The sequence below is a fragment of the Nerophis ophidion genome, linkage group LG11 (assembly GCF_033978795.1).
Source record: "Nerophis ophidion isolate RoL-2023_Sa linkage group LG11, RoL_Noph_v1.0, whole genome shotgun sequence".
NCBI classification, from domain to species: Eukaryota; Metazoa; Chordata; class Actinopteri; order Syngnathiformes; family Syngnathidae; genus Nerophis; species Nerophis ophidion.
The window spans coordinates 24,072,650-24,088,871 of NC_084621.1; the positions used below are offsets into that span (position 1 = coordinate 24,072,650).

General features: G+C 40.8%; 1 protein-coding gene across 1 annotated transcript in view; it reads right to left on the reverse strand.

Moving 5' to 3' along the window:
* Nucleotides 1–16,222, reverse strand: part of si:dkey-22o22.2 (neural-cadherin) — a 294,515-nt gene that overhangs the window by 137,496 nt on the left and 140,797 nt on the right. The window contains exons 5-7 of the mRNA XM_061915447.1: nucleotides 9,069–9,180; nucleotides 2,892–3,141; nucleotides 2,547–2,689 (exon numbers count right to left, since the gene is read on the reverse strand). Of these exons, the coding sequence (XP_061771431.1) occupies nucleotides 2,547–2,689; nucleotides 2,892–3,141; nucleotides 9,069–9,180 (505 nt within the window). The remainder of the gene's footprint in view (nucleotides 1–2,546; nucleotides 2,690–2,891; nucleotides 3,142–9,068; nucleotides 9,181–16,222) is intronic.

Sequence of the window (16,222 nt, forward strand, 5' to 3'; positions counted from 1 at the left end):
CATGTATACATACACACACACACACAAACATATATACACACACACATACATATTTATACATATACATACATTCATATATACACATATACATGAACACACACACATATACATATACACACACATACATATATAGATATGTATTTACATATATATATATATATATATATACATATATACATACATACACACACATATATAAATGCACACACACATATATACGTACACACAAATATACACACATTTATACATATATACCTACACACACACACACACACACACACACACACACACACACACACACACACACACACACACACACACACACACACACACACACACACACACACACACACACACACACACACAAACACATACACACATATATATACATATGCATATATACATACACACACACACATACATATACACACACATACATAGATAGTTGTATTTACATATATATATATTTATATATATATATATACATACACACACATATACGTACACACAAATATACACACATAAATATACATATATACACACACACACACACACACACACACACACACACACACACACATATATACATACATACATACATACATACACTCAAATATTTACACACACACACACACACACACAAAAGAGGTTTCCACCATGAATGGAAAATGAAGGTAAATATTCCATAGGGGTGTAAAAACATTCTATTCACATTCACGTGGGCATTTTTGAAATTATGGTTACCTTTTTGATGTAAATTAAATATTTGTACACCCCTATGGAATATTTACCTTCATTTTCCATTCATGGAGGAAACTTCTTTGTTGACTCATATCCGACAATTGCCCATCTTAAATACGTAAGTACCGTAAATTTCGTACTATAAGCGGTTTATTTTTTCCTACACTTTATAAAACGAAACGGCTAATAGATTTGTTTTCTCTGACGGCCAGAATAAAAATTATGTAAAAAAACAAAAAAATAAGCAAAAACACAGAGTGTTGTGGCACACTCACAGTCCGTTTCTCCATCTTCTGCGGGAGCACTCAGCGGCTCCACTGTGAGCGCATCCAGTGTGCGGACCACACCCACACGCCGCCACAGCTGGCGGCAATCTTCAATCAACACACCTGGTAGTGATTACATACGACAGGATAAAGAGCCTCGCCGCTGATTACTCTTCGTCGGAACCTAGTCCTGTTCACAGTAAGCCTCACGTCTCTGACTTGCCATCCGCTCGCTCTCGTTTGCTTGTTTTTCTCGTGTCTCGTCCTGATACCCCCACAGTCCCTTGGATCAGCTTCTGCTGCGCACCTCCGCTGCTGTTCTTCCCCATGAACCCAGATTGCCTTCCCTGATCCACCGACACCCTGCCTGGACTTTGGACGCCTCTCTCCTGCTCCACGACTCTGCTTGGACCTCGGACTTCCTTGCCTCTTCCCTCTTGATTTGGACGCCATTATTCAACACGCACTACAACACTTCCTATGGTATTTACATATTTTAATCCCTGCACATAGTTTTACATTCAAACACATAGTAGCATACACACCCTACGTATCCATTAAGCACTCAATAAATACATTGAGTTTGAGCTTCTGCTGTTGTACGGCCTCCTTACCCTGTACCAGTCTTAACAGTTAGATCCACTATGGACTGGACTCTCACACTATTATGTTAGATCCACTATGGACTGGACTCTCAATATTATGTTAGATCCACTATGGACTGGACTCTCACATTATTATGCTAGATCCACCATGGACTGGACTCTCACTATTATGTTAGATCCACTATGGACTGGACTCTCACTATTATGTTTCATCCACTATGGACTGGACTCTCACTATTATGTTAGATCCACTATGGACTGAACTCTCACACTATTTTATTAAATCCACTATGGTTTGGACTCTCACTATTATGTTAGATCCACTATGGACTTTCACAATATTATGTTAGACCCACTATGTAGTGGACTCTCACATTATTATGTTAGATCCACTATGGACTGGACTCTCACACTATTTTATTAGATCCACTATGGACTGGACTCTCACTATTATGTTAGATCCACTATGGACTGGACTCTTAATATTATGTTACATCCACTATGGACTGGACTCTCACTATTATGTTAGATCCACTATGGACTGGACTCTCACTATTATGTTAGATCCACTATGGACTGGACTTTCACAATATTATGTCAGACCCACTCGACGTCCATTGCATCCAGTTTCCCCAAGAAGGGGGTGGGGGGGTCACCCACATCTGCGGTCCTCTCCAAGGTTTCTCATAGTCATTCTCATTGACATCCCACAGGGTTGTGAGTTTTTCCTTGCCCTTATGTGGGCTCTGAATTGAGGATGTTGTTGTGGTTTGTGCAGCCCTTTGAGACACTTGTGATTTCGGGCTATATAAATAAACTTTGATTGATTGATTGACCTTATAGACGGAAATAAATAATATAAAATAAATCAGATGATAAAACCCATGTGTCTCTGGTGCTCACCCTAGTGGTATACAAAACTAATCTCTCTCACCTTTCTGGTTGTCCAGCAGGAAGTTGCTGTCCTCGTTGCCGCCGGTGATGGCGTACGACACGGCGTCCCCGTCGGGGTCGTTGGCGTGGACGATGGCCACCAGCGTGTCGGGCCCGGCATCCTCGCTGAGGAAGGTCTTGTAACTGAAGAAAAAGTTCGAAGTTGAGTAGGAGTTTGCATCCACACAGGGAGGAAGCGAAGGTGCAAAAAGACCGGGGTGTGAAAAACGGGGGAAAAAAAGGTGTGGCGGAGAAAGTAAAAATGATGTGTGAAAACAGACAGATGGATTAGAAATAGACTAATGAGAGCAATTGGGCGAGGGACGGGAGAGAGAGAGGGACCTACACGCTCTGCGAGAAGACGGGGGACTCGTCGTTGCTGTTGGCCACTCGGACGCGCACGGAGGCGGAGCCCGTGCGGGGCGGAGTCCCCGCGTCCACGGCGACCACCGAGAACTCGTAGACGTGATTGGGCCGCTCGTAGTCCAGGCGGCGGGCGGGGCTGACCACGCCCCCCGGGGTGATGTCGAAGTCGCTGCTGTGCACCGAGTAGGAGAGCTCCGAGTTGATGCCCGAGTCGCAGTCCCGCGCCAAAACTGCGGAGGAGGAGGAAGAGGCATGAATGAACTAGGGGTGTGCTGATACCACACTTCCGATACAAGGCCGATAGTGGAGCTTTGACGATATTACGAGATTGATATCGACACGAACCAAACATACTTTTAAAAAATGTTGTAGTGTGTTAGGTAGGGTTGCACGGTATAGTGCAGGGGTCGGGAACCTTTTTGGCTGAGAGAGCCATGGAAGCCAAATATTTTAAAATGTATTTCCGTGAGAGCCATATAATGTTTTTTAAACACTGAATACAACTTAATGTGTGCATTTTTATGTAAAACCAACGTATGTTATTCTTTTTAATAACATTTTTATTCTGAAGTTAACTAATAATGAATAAAATACTTCTTAGCATTCTTGACTTCTTGAACAAGTGCGGTAGAACAGTCTTTTTCAACCACTGTGCCGTGAGATACAGTCTGGTGTGCCGTGGGAGATTATCTAATTTCACCTATATGGGTTAAAATTGTTTTTTGCAAACCAGTAATTACAGTCTGAAAATGATGTAGTGTTGTTGAGTGGTCGGTGCTGTCTAGAGCTAATTGCTTTGTAGATGTCGGAAACAGCGGAAGACAGGGTGCAGGTAAAAAAAAATGTGTCTAATGCTTAAAACATAAATAAACAAAAGGTGAGTGCCCCTAAGAAAAGGCATTCAAGCTTAGGGAAGGCTATGCAGAACAAAACTAAAAATGAACTGGCTACAAAGTAAACAAAAAAAAACAGAATGCTGGACGACAGCAAAGACTAACTGTGGAGCAAAGACAATGTACATCCGAACATGACATGACATTTGAAAATGTCCTCACAAAGAAGGATAAAAACGACTGAAATATTCTTGATTGCTAAAACAAAGTAGATGCGGGAAGTAGCGCTCAAAGGAAGACATGAAACTGCTACAGGAAAATACCCAAAATAGAGAAAAAGCAACTAAAATAGGAGCACAAGACAATAACTAAAACACTACACACAGGAAAACAGCAAACACCTCCAAATAAGTCAGGGTGTGATGTGACAGGTGGTGACAGTACATCTACTTTGAGACAAGATGCATGCTTGGTTATGCTTTAAAGTCGTATGCAACAACTGTGACAACGACTTTTTACTGTCAACTGAGTTTCGTTTTGAATACATTTCTGCTGGTGGTGTGCCTCCGGATTTTTTAAACGCAAAAAATGTGCCTTGGCTCAAAAAAGGTTGAAAAACACTGCGGTAGAAATGGATGGAGGGATAAAAATGCATGAGAATGTTTTACATTTTGAACGATATTTTCAACACTGATTACCAGTGGAATTATTTATTATTTATTGTGTTAAGCAATGTAAGATAAGATTAACCTGAGAGCCAGCTGCAGTAATCAAAATAGCCCCATTTGGCTCTAGAGCCATAGGTTCCCTACCCCTGGTATAGCGGTATTAGTATAGTACCGCGATACTAATGAAGTTGTTTCTCTCTGGCACTCATCGAGGGTTGACGCTCCCCTTTCCTCTCCCTTATCTCTCCTGCTTGGCTTCTTTGTCTTGTCTTAACTTTCTTGTTGCCTCTTTTTGCACTGCTTTCCAAATCTAAAAATTGGAACTATTTAACTCGCCTCAACAAAATTGACAAGATCTTGGATTTGGGGGAACCTACTGTCATGACGAAGCGGTTGTTGACTGTCTACCCCGCAGTTTTGAGGACCAGTCATAGACAATTTAGAGTGAAAAGCAAATTTTATTTTCACCCGCATACAAAATCATTCTAACTTGGATTGTTTCCCTGGCTTCGAGACTCTCCCTAAGGACAGTGCAGCGAAGACACAACAAACTCCCTTCTTGTCTTTCGTGGACACTAGAGATGCGCGGGTAGGCAATTATATCATCCGCAACCGCATCACTTAAGTCGTCATCCACCCGCCATCCACCCGAACCCACATTTATCGAAACCGCACCCACCCGTTGTTGTATATCAGGGATCGACAACCTTTATCACTCAAATAGCTATTTTGACCCCTTTCAAAGAAGACAATGGGAGCCGAAAACATTCTCGCGAATATAATAATAATAATGGATTAGATTTATATCGCGCTTTTCTATTGTTAGATACTCAAAGCGCTCACAGTGAAGTGGGAACCCATCATTCATTCACACCTGGTGGTGGTAAGCTACATCAGTAGCCACAGCTGCCCTGGGGTAGACTGACGGAAGCGTGGCTGCCAGTGTGCGCCTAGGGCCCCTCCGACCACCACCTATCATTCATTCATCATTCATTCACCAGTGTCAGCGGCACCGGGGGCAAGGGTGAAGTGTCCTGCCCAAGGACACAACGGCAGCGATTTGGATGTCAATAGGTGAGAAGCGAACCTGCAACCCTCAGGTTTCTGGCACGGCCGCTCTACCCCCTACGCCATGCCGCCATGCTGGTGCTCATCCAGATAACGAGAATAAGGGCGTTTCTATGAAGTCATTGCCTTTGACGCCTTCAACAACATGTACAAACTGTTTGCCAGTCCAGCAACATTTTGTGTGCAGCTTCCGCGGACACATGTACAAGATTGAACGACATACTGGGTGACACAGAGTACACTGATGGTTGTGATATAAACAATTTTAACACTCTTACTAATATGCGCCACGCTGTGAAGCCACACCAGACAAGAATGACAAACACATTTCGGGAGAACATCCTCACAGTAACACAACATCAACACAACACAACAAATACCCAGAATCCTTTGCATCCATGACTATTCCTAAATATATTTTACACCCCCGTGCCCCCAACCCCGCCCACCTTACCGAGTATAGTCAGGAAGAATCATGGATGCAAAGGATTCTGGGTACTTTTTGTGTTGCGTTTATGTTGTGTTACTGTGAGGATGTTCTCCCGAAATGTGTTTTTCATTCTTGTTAGGTGTGGCTTCCCAGCGTGGCGCATATTAGTAAGAGTGTTAAAGTTGTTTATATCACAACCATCAGTGTACTCTGTATCACCCAGTATGCCTTGCAGTCGTGTACATGTATCTGCGGAAGCCACACACAACATGTTGCTGAACTGGCAAGCTGTTTGTACATGTTGTAGAAGGCGTCAAAGGCAATGGCTTCATAGCACGCCCTAAAACTTGTTAACTAGGTGACCGTCAGCAGATATTTGCGAGAATATTTGCAGCTCCTGTTATCATCTTTACTTAGTGTCACGCCTCAAAATGGCTCTTAGAGTGGTAAAGGTTGCCGATCCCTGAACCATGTATAACAAATATTTCCGAATAGTTCAACCGCCACCCGCCCGAATCTATTTAACATCTATTTTTTCGTCAGGTCACCCGCCCGACCCGCGGTTTATCCGCGGATGAGACTGTAAACCGCGCATTTCTAATGGACACACACCTGTTGTTGTTGACCTTGGACTAGCGACTGCAATACATCAAGGCTGCGGAACAGAGACACAATACGGGCTTACACACACACACACAAACACATCCACAAAAATATACGCCACACATACACACCCCATCCCCCCCAACCCAACCCCCTCGACGCAAATCCCATAGGGGTGATGAATGGATGGTCAGCGCCTGAGAGCTGCGGCCTACCACCATGACCGTGAACTACCTTCCCTCTGTTGCCAGATATCTTGAGATGTATGTTGTAATATGTATATGTGCTTTGCTATGGAGGTTTATTCCCACTCCATACTGGGCCCCCTTAGGAGCCCAGTCTAGATTGTATTTTTTTACTCATCCTTCCCCAGCGTTTACCTTTTTCCCATCTTTTACCGGGCGTCTTATGGCGACCCATCAGCGTTCTTGTTCCGTAACCCTGTACACTGTTTGTTTGTTTAATCTTCAACAGGTTTGTGCTGAAAACAAAGTTTCGTTGCACAAAGTTTCGTTGTACTTGTGCAATGACAATAAAGACCTATCCAATCCTATCCTATCCTATCCTAATCATATTCGGTACTATACCGCCTCCCAAAAAATACCGGTCGCCCCCATCGTTGTCACGTCATTGCTGGTTTACGAGCAGAGGAGCATGTTTGGCAGCGCACAATCACGGAGTAATTACGAGCAGACACAGTGTGTGGACAGAAAAGGGAGAACGGACGCATTTTGGGTTAAAAACTAACGATAAACTTGTCGCTACGATACTGAAACGCCCTCAGGAAGAGGTGCTTTAATTGAGACATGGCGAGCTAGCCAATACCTCAGTTACATTTAAACCAGTGTGGGTGGCACTGGTTTATATGTAACTGGGTAAAGTGTCTTGCCCAAGGATACAACGGCAGTGACTCGGATGGCGAAAGTGGGAATCGAACCTGGAACGCTCAAGTATCTGGCACGGCCGCTCTACTAAACGAGCTATACCATGATGAATCATATTCGGTACTCTAACGCCTCTAAATAGTTCCGGTCAACCACCCCCCGCACCCCTTTCGTTGCTGGTTTTACGAGCAAAGGAGCACGTTCGGCAGCGCACAATCACAGAGTACTTACGAGCAGACACAGTTTGTGGACAGAAAAGGGAGAAAGGGACGCATTTTGGGTTAAAAACTAATGATAAACTTGACGCTACGACACTGAAACGCCCTCAGGAAGAGGTGCTTTAATTAAGACATGGCGAGCTAGCTAGCGGCTAAAGTCCATCCGACGTCTGCAGCGTTGTAGCTACTTCAAAATCACTAATCCTTGTCTCCATGGCAACAAATAAAGTACGTTTTCTAACAAGTATGATCCCTGCAGGACGAGGAATAGCTAAACTCACCCTAGCTCACCGGCGTCACAATGTAAACAAACACCTGACATCCACTGTAATGATACCAAGTACAGGAGCGTATCTTGTCGATACTACGATGATTACATCGATATTTCTTGGCATCACAACATGCTTTTTTTTAATATATTATGTTTATAAACTTAGGAAATATGTCCCTGGACACATGAGAACTTTGAATATGACCAATGTATGTGTGGATGGGGGCGTGTTCTGCGGGCCTGCAGCGAAGCAGGGTGTGCCAGGACCGGCTTCAAAATCAGCGACAGGTGCGTAGGGGGGCCTTGTTATCCCATCACCTGTTGCTCTGTTAAAAACAGCAGAAAGGAGGAGAGACGGGTTTTGGAGTGGGAGTTGGGAGCTGGAGCAAGAGCGCGAGCACAGACTGAGAGAGAAATAGGGACAGACTTTGTGCTGGACAATAAAACAGTTTTACATCCAGAAACCCGGGCTCTCTTGTCGCGGGCAACCTCCACAGTATGATCCTGTCACTACTTGGCATCAGATTTGTGGTATCATCCAAAACTAATGCAAAAAATTGGTGATTATTACATTTCAACAGAAGTGTAGATAGAACATGTTAAAAGGGAAAGTAAGCAGGTATTAACAGTAAATGAACAAGTAGATTAATGATCAATTTTCTACCGCTTGTCCTTTATAATGTTGACAATATAATAGAATGGAAAATGACACAATATGTCACTGCATATGTCAGCAGCTAAATTAGGAGCCTTTGTTTACTTACTACTACTTGTATGTTCACTATTATATTTAAGGACACACTTGCAATAATAAACACATGTCTCAGGTACTGTAAGTTTTTTTGGTTAAAATAAAGCCAAAAATGCAACTTTTTGTGGTCCCCTTTATTTAGAAAAGTACCGATACCAATATTTTGGTATCGGGACAACACAGATGTAGGAATGTAGAGTTGTCCAATATACCGGTACTAATGAATTAAAATCGGTGCAACGCCTACGGAAAATACGTGTACTTTTTTTTTTCTACGGACAATGACAGCAAATCTGTAGGATTTCGAGACTGCCTGGTATTTAAGACTAACTTGAAATCACTCAGCGCTGCGATGCTTTACTGACACTTGGCCCGTGGGCCCGAGTTTGGACTCACCCCCCAAACAGTTTTTATTCTCAAAGTAAACTGACCTTGCAGCAGCGACGTTCCGGGTGCGACGTTCTCAGGAATGTTGTCTCGAGTGTAGATGGAGTGGAGGAACTCAGGAGTGCAGTCGTTCTCATCTGTTATGTGGACAACAACCTGGAGGCCATGCAGAATATTTGTGTTATTCATATAAACACCTGATTTGTTCGTGTCGACCCCGGCACATTTTTCCATTGCATACTTTGAGGCACATTCTGAAAGTTCTGCAATTGTATTGCGAGAATTGTATAAAAAGTCTAGATGTTTTAGTGCTGTTCAACCGCCGAACATCATCCAAAAAGGCTTGATGATACCATTTAAACCAGGGTTGCTCTTGTGTGCAGAACTCCTGCCACCCCACAGGGGGCGGCAGAGAAGTATGTGTCACTTTGAAGCAACAGTGGGGTGAGTAGAAGAAGACTGCTCATTCAAACTAAAACTGACACGATCGGCTCGCAAAAATCAGACGTTTACCAGCAAATAGACAACAAAGTATGAATGTTCTAAAAGAAAAACTATAATAAATTGCAATAATCGGACTTCCACCAGCGACTAGATAACAAAATTAGAATGTTCTGAAAAAAAAAAATCCTAATAAATAGCTCGAATCTGACTTTTACCAGCAACTGGACAACAAAGTAGGAATGTTCTGAGTAAAAAAAAATTTAAAAATCGTAAAAATCTGACTTTAACCAGAGACTAGACAACAAAGTATGAATGTTCTAAAAGAAAAACTATAATAAATCGGAAAAATTTGGACTCCCACCAGCGACTGGATAACAAAATTAGAATGTTCTGAGAAAAAAAAAAAATCAAAATAAATAGCTAAAATCTGACTTTTACCAGCAACTGGACACCAAAGTACGAATGTTCCAAGTAAAAATGTTTAATAAATCGCAAAAATCTGACTTTAACCAGAGACTGGATAACAAAATATGAATGTTCTAAAAAAAAATTGTCCAAATAAATAGCTAAAATCTGACTTTTACCAGCAACTGGACAACAAAGTATGAAGATTCTGAGTAAAAAAAAATGTTAAAATCGTAAAAATCTGACTTATGAATGTATGAATGTATGAAAAGAAAAGAAAAATCAAATTAAATCGCGAAAATATGACTTTTACCAGCGACTGGATAACAAAATTATAATGTTCTGAAAACAAAACAACCAAACAAATAACAAAAATCTGGCTTTTACCAGAGACTGGACACCAAAGTACGAATGTTCCGAGTAAAAATGTTTAATAAATCACAAAAATATGACTTTAACCAGAGACTGGATAACAAAATATGAATGTTCTAAAAAAAATATCCAAATAAATAGCTAAAATCTGACTTTTACCGGCAACTGGACAACAAAGTAGGAATGTTCTGAGTAAAAAAAAAAAATTCTAAATCGTAAAAATCTGACTTCAACCAGAGACTGGACAACAAAGTATGAATGTTCTAAAAGAAAAACTATAATAAATCGCAATAATCGGACTTCCACCAGCGACTGGATAACAAAATTAGAATGTTCAGAAAAAAAATAAAATCCAAATAAATAACTACAATTTGACTTTTACCAGAGACTGGACACCAAAGTACGAATGTTCCGAGTAAAAATGTTTAATAAATCGCAAAAATCTGACTTTAACCAGAGACTGGATAACAAAATATGAATGTTCTAAAAAAAATGTCCAAATAAATAGCTAAAATCTGACTTTTACCAGCAACTGGACAACAAAGTATGAATGTTCTGAGTAAAAAAATAATTAAAAATCGTAAAAACCTGACTTTAACCAGAGACTGGACAACAAAGTATGAATGTTCTAAAAGAAAAACTATAATAAATCGCAATAATCGGACTTCTACCAGCGACTGGATAACAAAATTTGAATGTTCCGTAAAAAAAAAAAAATCAAAATAAATAACTAAAAGCTGACTTTTACCAGACACTGGGCACCAAAGTACGAATGTTCCGAGTAAAAATGTTTAATAAATCGCAAAAATCTGACTTCAACCAGAGACTGGATAACAAAATATGAATGTTCTGAGTAAAAAAAAATTTAAAAATCGTAAAAATCTGACTTTAACCGGAGACTGGACAACAAAGTATGAATGTTTTAAGAAAAAAAATCAAAATAAATCGCAAAAATCTGAGTTTTACAAGCAACTGGACAACAAAGTATGAATGTTCTGAGAAAAAAAAATCTAAATAAATCGCTAAAATATGACTTTTACCAACGACTGGATAACAAAGTATGAATGTTCTGAGAAAAAAATCTAAATAAATCGCAAAAATCTGACTTTTACCAGCGACTGGACAACCATGTAAGTATGTTGTGAAAAACCCCCAAAATAAATCGTAGAAATCTGACTTTTACCAGAGACTGGACAACAAATTAGGAATGTTCTGAGAAAAAAATCCAAATAAATCGCAAAAATCTTAGTTTTACAAGCAACTGGATAACAAAGTATGAATGTTCTGAAAAAAAAAAATCCAAATAAACCGCAAAATTTTTACTTTTACCAGTGACTAGACAAAAAAGTTTGAATGTTTTTAAAACAAAATCTAAATGAACCGCAAAAATCTGACTTTACCAGCAACTGGACAACAAAGTATGAATGTTCTGAAAAAAGAAAAGAAAATAAGTCGCCACAATTGGACTTTAAACACAGACTGGACAACAAAGTTTGAATGTTCAGAAAAACAATCTAAATAAATCGCAAAAATCTGACTTTAACCAGCGACTGGACAACAAAGTATGAATGTTCTGAAAAAAAATAAAATAATAATCCAAATAAACCGCTGAAATCAGAGTTTTACCAGTGACTGGATAACAAAGTATGAATGTTCTGAGAAAAAAATCTAAATAAATCACAAAAATCTGACTTTTACCAGCGACTGGACAACCTTGTAAGAATGTTGTGAAAAAACCCCAAAATAAGTCGTAAAAATCTGACTTTTACCAAAGACTGGACAACAAAGTAGGAATTTTCTGAGAAAAAAATCCAAATTAATCGCGAAAATCTTAGTTTTACAAGCGACTGGATAACAAAGTATGAATGTTCTGAAAAAAAAAATCTAAATAAATCGCAAAAATCTGAGTTTTACAAGCAACTGGACAACAAAGTATGAATGTTCTGAAAAAAGAAAAGAAAATAAGTCGCCACAATTGGACTTTAAACAGAGACTGGACAACAAAGTTTGAATGTTCAGAAAAACAATCAAAATAAATCGCAAAAATCAGACTTTAACCAGCGACTGGACAACAAAGTATGAATGTTCTGAAAAAAATAAAAATAAATCCTAATAAATCGCCAAAATCAGAGTTTTACCAGTGACTGGACAATAAAGTATGAATGTTCTGAGAAAAAAAATCAAAATAAATCGCAAAAATCTGAGTTTTACAAGCAACTGGACAACAAAGTATGAATGTTCTGAGAAAAGAAAAGAAAATAAGTCGCCACAATTGGACTTTAAACAGAGACTGGACAACAAAGTTTGAATGTTCAGAAAAAGAATCAAAATAAATCGCAAAAATCTGACTTTAACCAGCGACTAGACAACAAAGTATGAATGTTCTGAAAAAAATAAAAATAAATCCTTATAAATCGCCAAAATCAGAGTTTTACCAGTGACTGGATAACAAAGTATGAATGTTCTGAGAAAAAAAATCTAAATAAATCGCTAAAATATGACTTTTACCAGCGACTGGACAACCATGTAAGAATGTTGTGAAAAACCCCCAAAATAAGTCGTAAAAATCTGACTTTTACCAGAGACTGGACGACAAAGTAGGAATGTTCTGAGAAAAAAATCCAAATAAATCGCGAAAATGTTAGTTTTACAAGCGACTGGATAACAAAGTATGAATGTTCTGAGAAAAAAAATCTAAATAAATCGCAAAAATATAACTTTTACCAGAGACTGGACAACAAAGTATGAATGTTTGAAGAAAAAAAAATCAATATGAATCGCAAAAATCTGAGTTTTACAAGCAACTGGACAACAAAGTATGAATGTTCTGAAAAAAGAAAAGAAAAGTCACCACATTTGGACTTCAAACAGAGAAAGGACAACAAAGTATGAATGTTCTGAAAAAAAAAAAAAAAATCAAAATAAATCGCTAAAATCTGAGTTTTACCAGTGACTGGATAACAAAGTATGAATGTTCTGAAAAAAAATAAATCAAAATAGGTCGCAAAAATCTGACTTTTACAAGCGACTGGACAACAAAGTACGAATGTTCTGAAAAAAATTCCAAATAAATTGCTAAAATCAGAGTTTTACCAGTGACTGGATAACAAAATATGAATGTTCTGAAAAAAAAAAAAAATCTAAATAGGTCGCAAAAATCTGACTTTTACAAGCGACTGGACAACAAAGTACGAGTGTTCTGAAAAAAAAAATCCAAATAAATCACAAAAATCTGACTTTTACTATTGACTGGACAACAAAGTCTATATGTTCTGAGAAAAAAATCTAAATAAATGGCAAAAATCTGACTTTTAGACAAGTAGATTAGTAATCCATTTTCTACCGCTTGTCCCTTATAATTTTGACAAAATAACAGAATGGAAAATGACACAATATGTTACTGATAAATCAAAAACCTTTGTTTGCTTAAATACTACTAAAAAAGGAGGTGGTCTAACATGTTCAATATTTTATTGAAGGCCAAAATTGTTCTTCGATTGCAATAAGAAACTTATGTTTAATGTACCGTAAGATTTTTTGTTGAACAAAAGCCAATAATACCATTTTTTGTGGTCCCCTTTTTTTTAGAAAAGTATAGAAAAGTATCAAAATACATTTTGGTGCTGGTACCAAAATATTGATATCGGGACAACCCTACAGCTATGTTTATTTCATGTTCATATTTTCAGTCTTACAAACCTAAATGAAGGAAAAAGTGTAAAGAAATGAAATCGAGAAAGGAAAACAGTTCAAATAAGGAACATCAATCCTCAAAACTTCTGGAGACTCTGTTCCTTCATGCTGTTAACTATATGTCTAACTGCACACGCTGGGAACAAGTAGCAAGGGCAGAATAATGAATTTATTGACAGTGTAGTGTGTTTATCTTTAAGTACACGCCGTCTCAAAGGAATACAACCTGGAGAGGGGGGACCTTTGTGAGAAAACATCCACATTTCGATGTGCGGCCCCTGAACCCTTGAGCTCTTGAAACTGCGGCCCTCTTCAAGAGTTGAAGAGCCCTGCCTTAGCGCAAAATAAAATTTAGACGAGTGTGAACCAAAGTCCATCCAGCAACTTTGTTTCCCCTTCAAACTGCAAATCCTGACCTCCTCCGACGTTCCGACCCATTTCCCCCACTCTGCCGAGCCACCGGCGCTCAAAGCAATATGCTATTTTCCATTGCTGTAATTTAACCGGAGAGGCTGCGCGGCGCCTGGCATCGATTTTCCAGTCCTGAGCCTGGGACACGCCAAATGTCGGGTAATAGCGGCGAGGCGGCGGAGGGAGGAAGTCCGGGATGCGCGGCTGCTTCGGCAAATTGTTCCGCGATTTCTGGAGGAAGCCCCATAAAACTCCATCATTTTTATATCTGGACCGCACGGTTAAATGTGTGAGGGAAATACAGAGTGTGCTTCCTGTTAAACAGACTTATTCTTCATGTAGGTCGCCAGTAGGGGCGCTCTTTTGCCCCGCAAGGACAACCAGACGCGTCCTTCCACGCCGAAGGCGACAGAATCCGCGTAAGTGTCATGGTACACACCACACACACACTAATACGCAGGCGGACAAACTGGGGACCTCGGAGTGGATTAGGCTGTGCGGCGCCCGAGCATTGATTTTCCAGTCCTGAGCTTGGGACACGCTAACACGCTAAATGTCGGGTAATAGCGGCGGGGTGGCGACGGGAGGAAGTCCAGGATGCGCGGTTGCTTCAGCAAATTGTTCCGCGATTTCTGGAGGAAGCCCCATAAAACTCCATCATTTTTATATCTGGACCGCACGGTTAAATGTGTGAGGGAAATACAGAGTGTGCTTCCTGTTAAACAGACTTATTCTTCATGTAGGTCGCCAGTAGGGGCGCTCTTTTGCCCCGCAAGGACAACCAGACGCGTCCTTCCACGCCGAAGGCGACAGAATCCGCGTAAGTGTCATGGTACACACCACACACACACTAATACGCAGGCGGGCAAACTGGGGACCTCGGAGTGGATTACGCTGTGCGGCGCCCGAGCATTGATTTTCCAGTCCTGAGCTTGGGATACGCTAACACGCTAAATGTCGGGTAATAGCGGCGGGGTGGCGAAGGGAGGAAGTCCAGGATGCGCGGCTGCTTCAGCAAATTGTTCCGCGATTTCTGAAAGAAGCCCCATAAAACTCCATAATTTTTATATCTGAACCGCACGGTTAAATGTGTGAGGGAAATACAGAGTGTGCTTCCCTTTAAACAGACTTATTCTTCATGTAGGTCGCCAGTAGGAGCGCTCTTTTGCCCCCCAAGGACAACCAGACGCGTCCTTCCACCCCGAAGGCGACAGAACCTGCATAAGTGTCATAGTACACACCACACACACACTAATACGCAGGCGGACAAACTGGGGACCTTGGAGTGGATTAGCCGGACCAGATAATGGAGACGCTGAGGCCTTTGGGGGACGCTGCTTGTTTAGCAGCTATTCCAAAGCTGTTAGCAACATTTGGACAGCGAGCGGAGGTGATAATGGACTCCTCCAGGTGTGTGTTGACGTAAAGAGCGGCAGAGCTTCCCACGGGGGAGTCAGAACCCTGCGCTCTCTGAGCGTGTGCATTGGTGCATCTGATCATTGAGGTCGTGAACGCAGCTTTGATGTGCGGACTTTTCATCGCAGAGCCTGACGGAAATGAGGTCGGCGAGTCGCGTCACGACATCGGATTCAGCGGCGGATCGTTCGCCCCGACTTGAAGGCTGAAGAGGCTTCATCGGAGACCTGCACCTGAATCCTACAATCACCACCACAGATCAATTCCCATTTTTTAGCCCGTATGCGACCTGTATCGGATTTTTTTTACATGCGTGTGAACAGTGCAATTTCGAATTTTTCACATGCGACTAGGGTTGTGACCGAAAAGACAAGATCACGGGTATGAGCGGCCAAAATGAGTTTCGGGGCTCTCTCTTAGAGATAGGGTGAGAAGCTCTGCCATCCAGGGGGAGCTC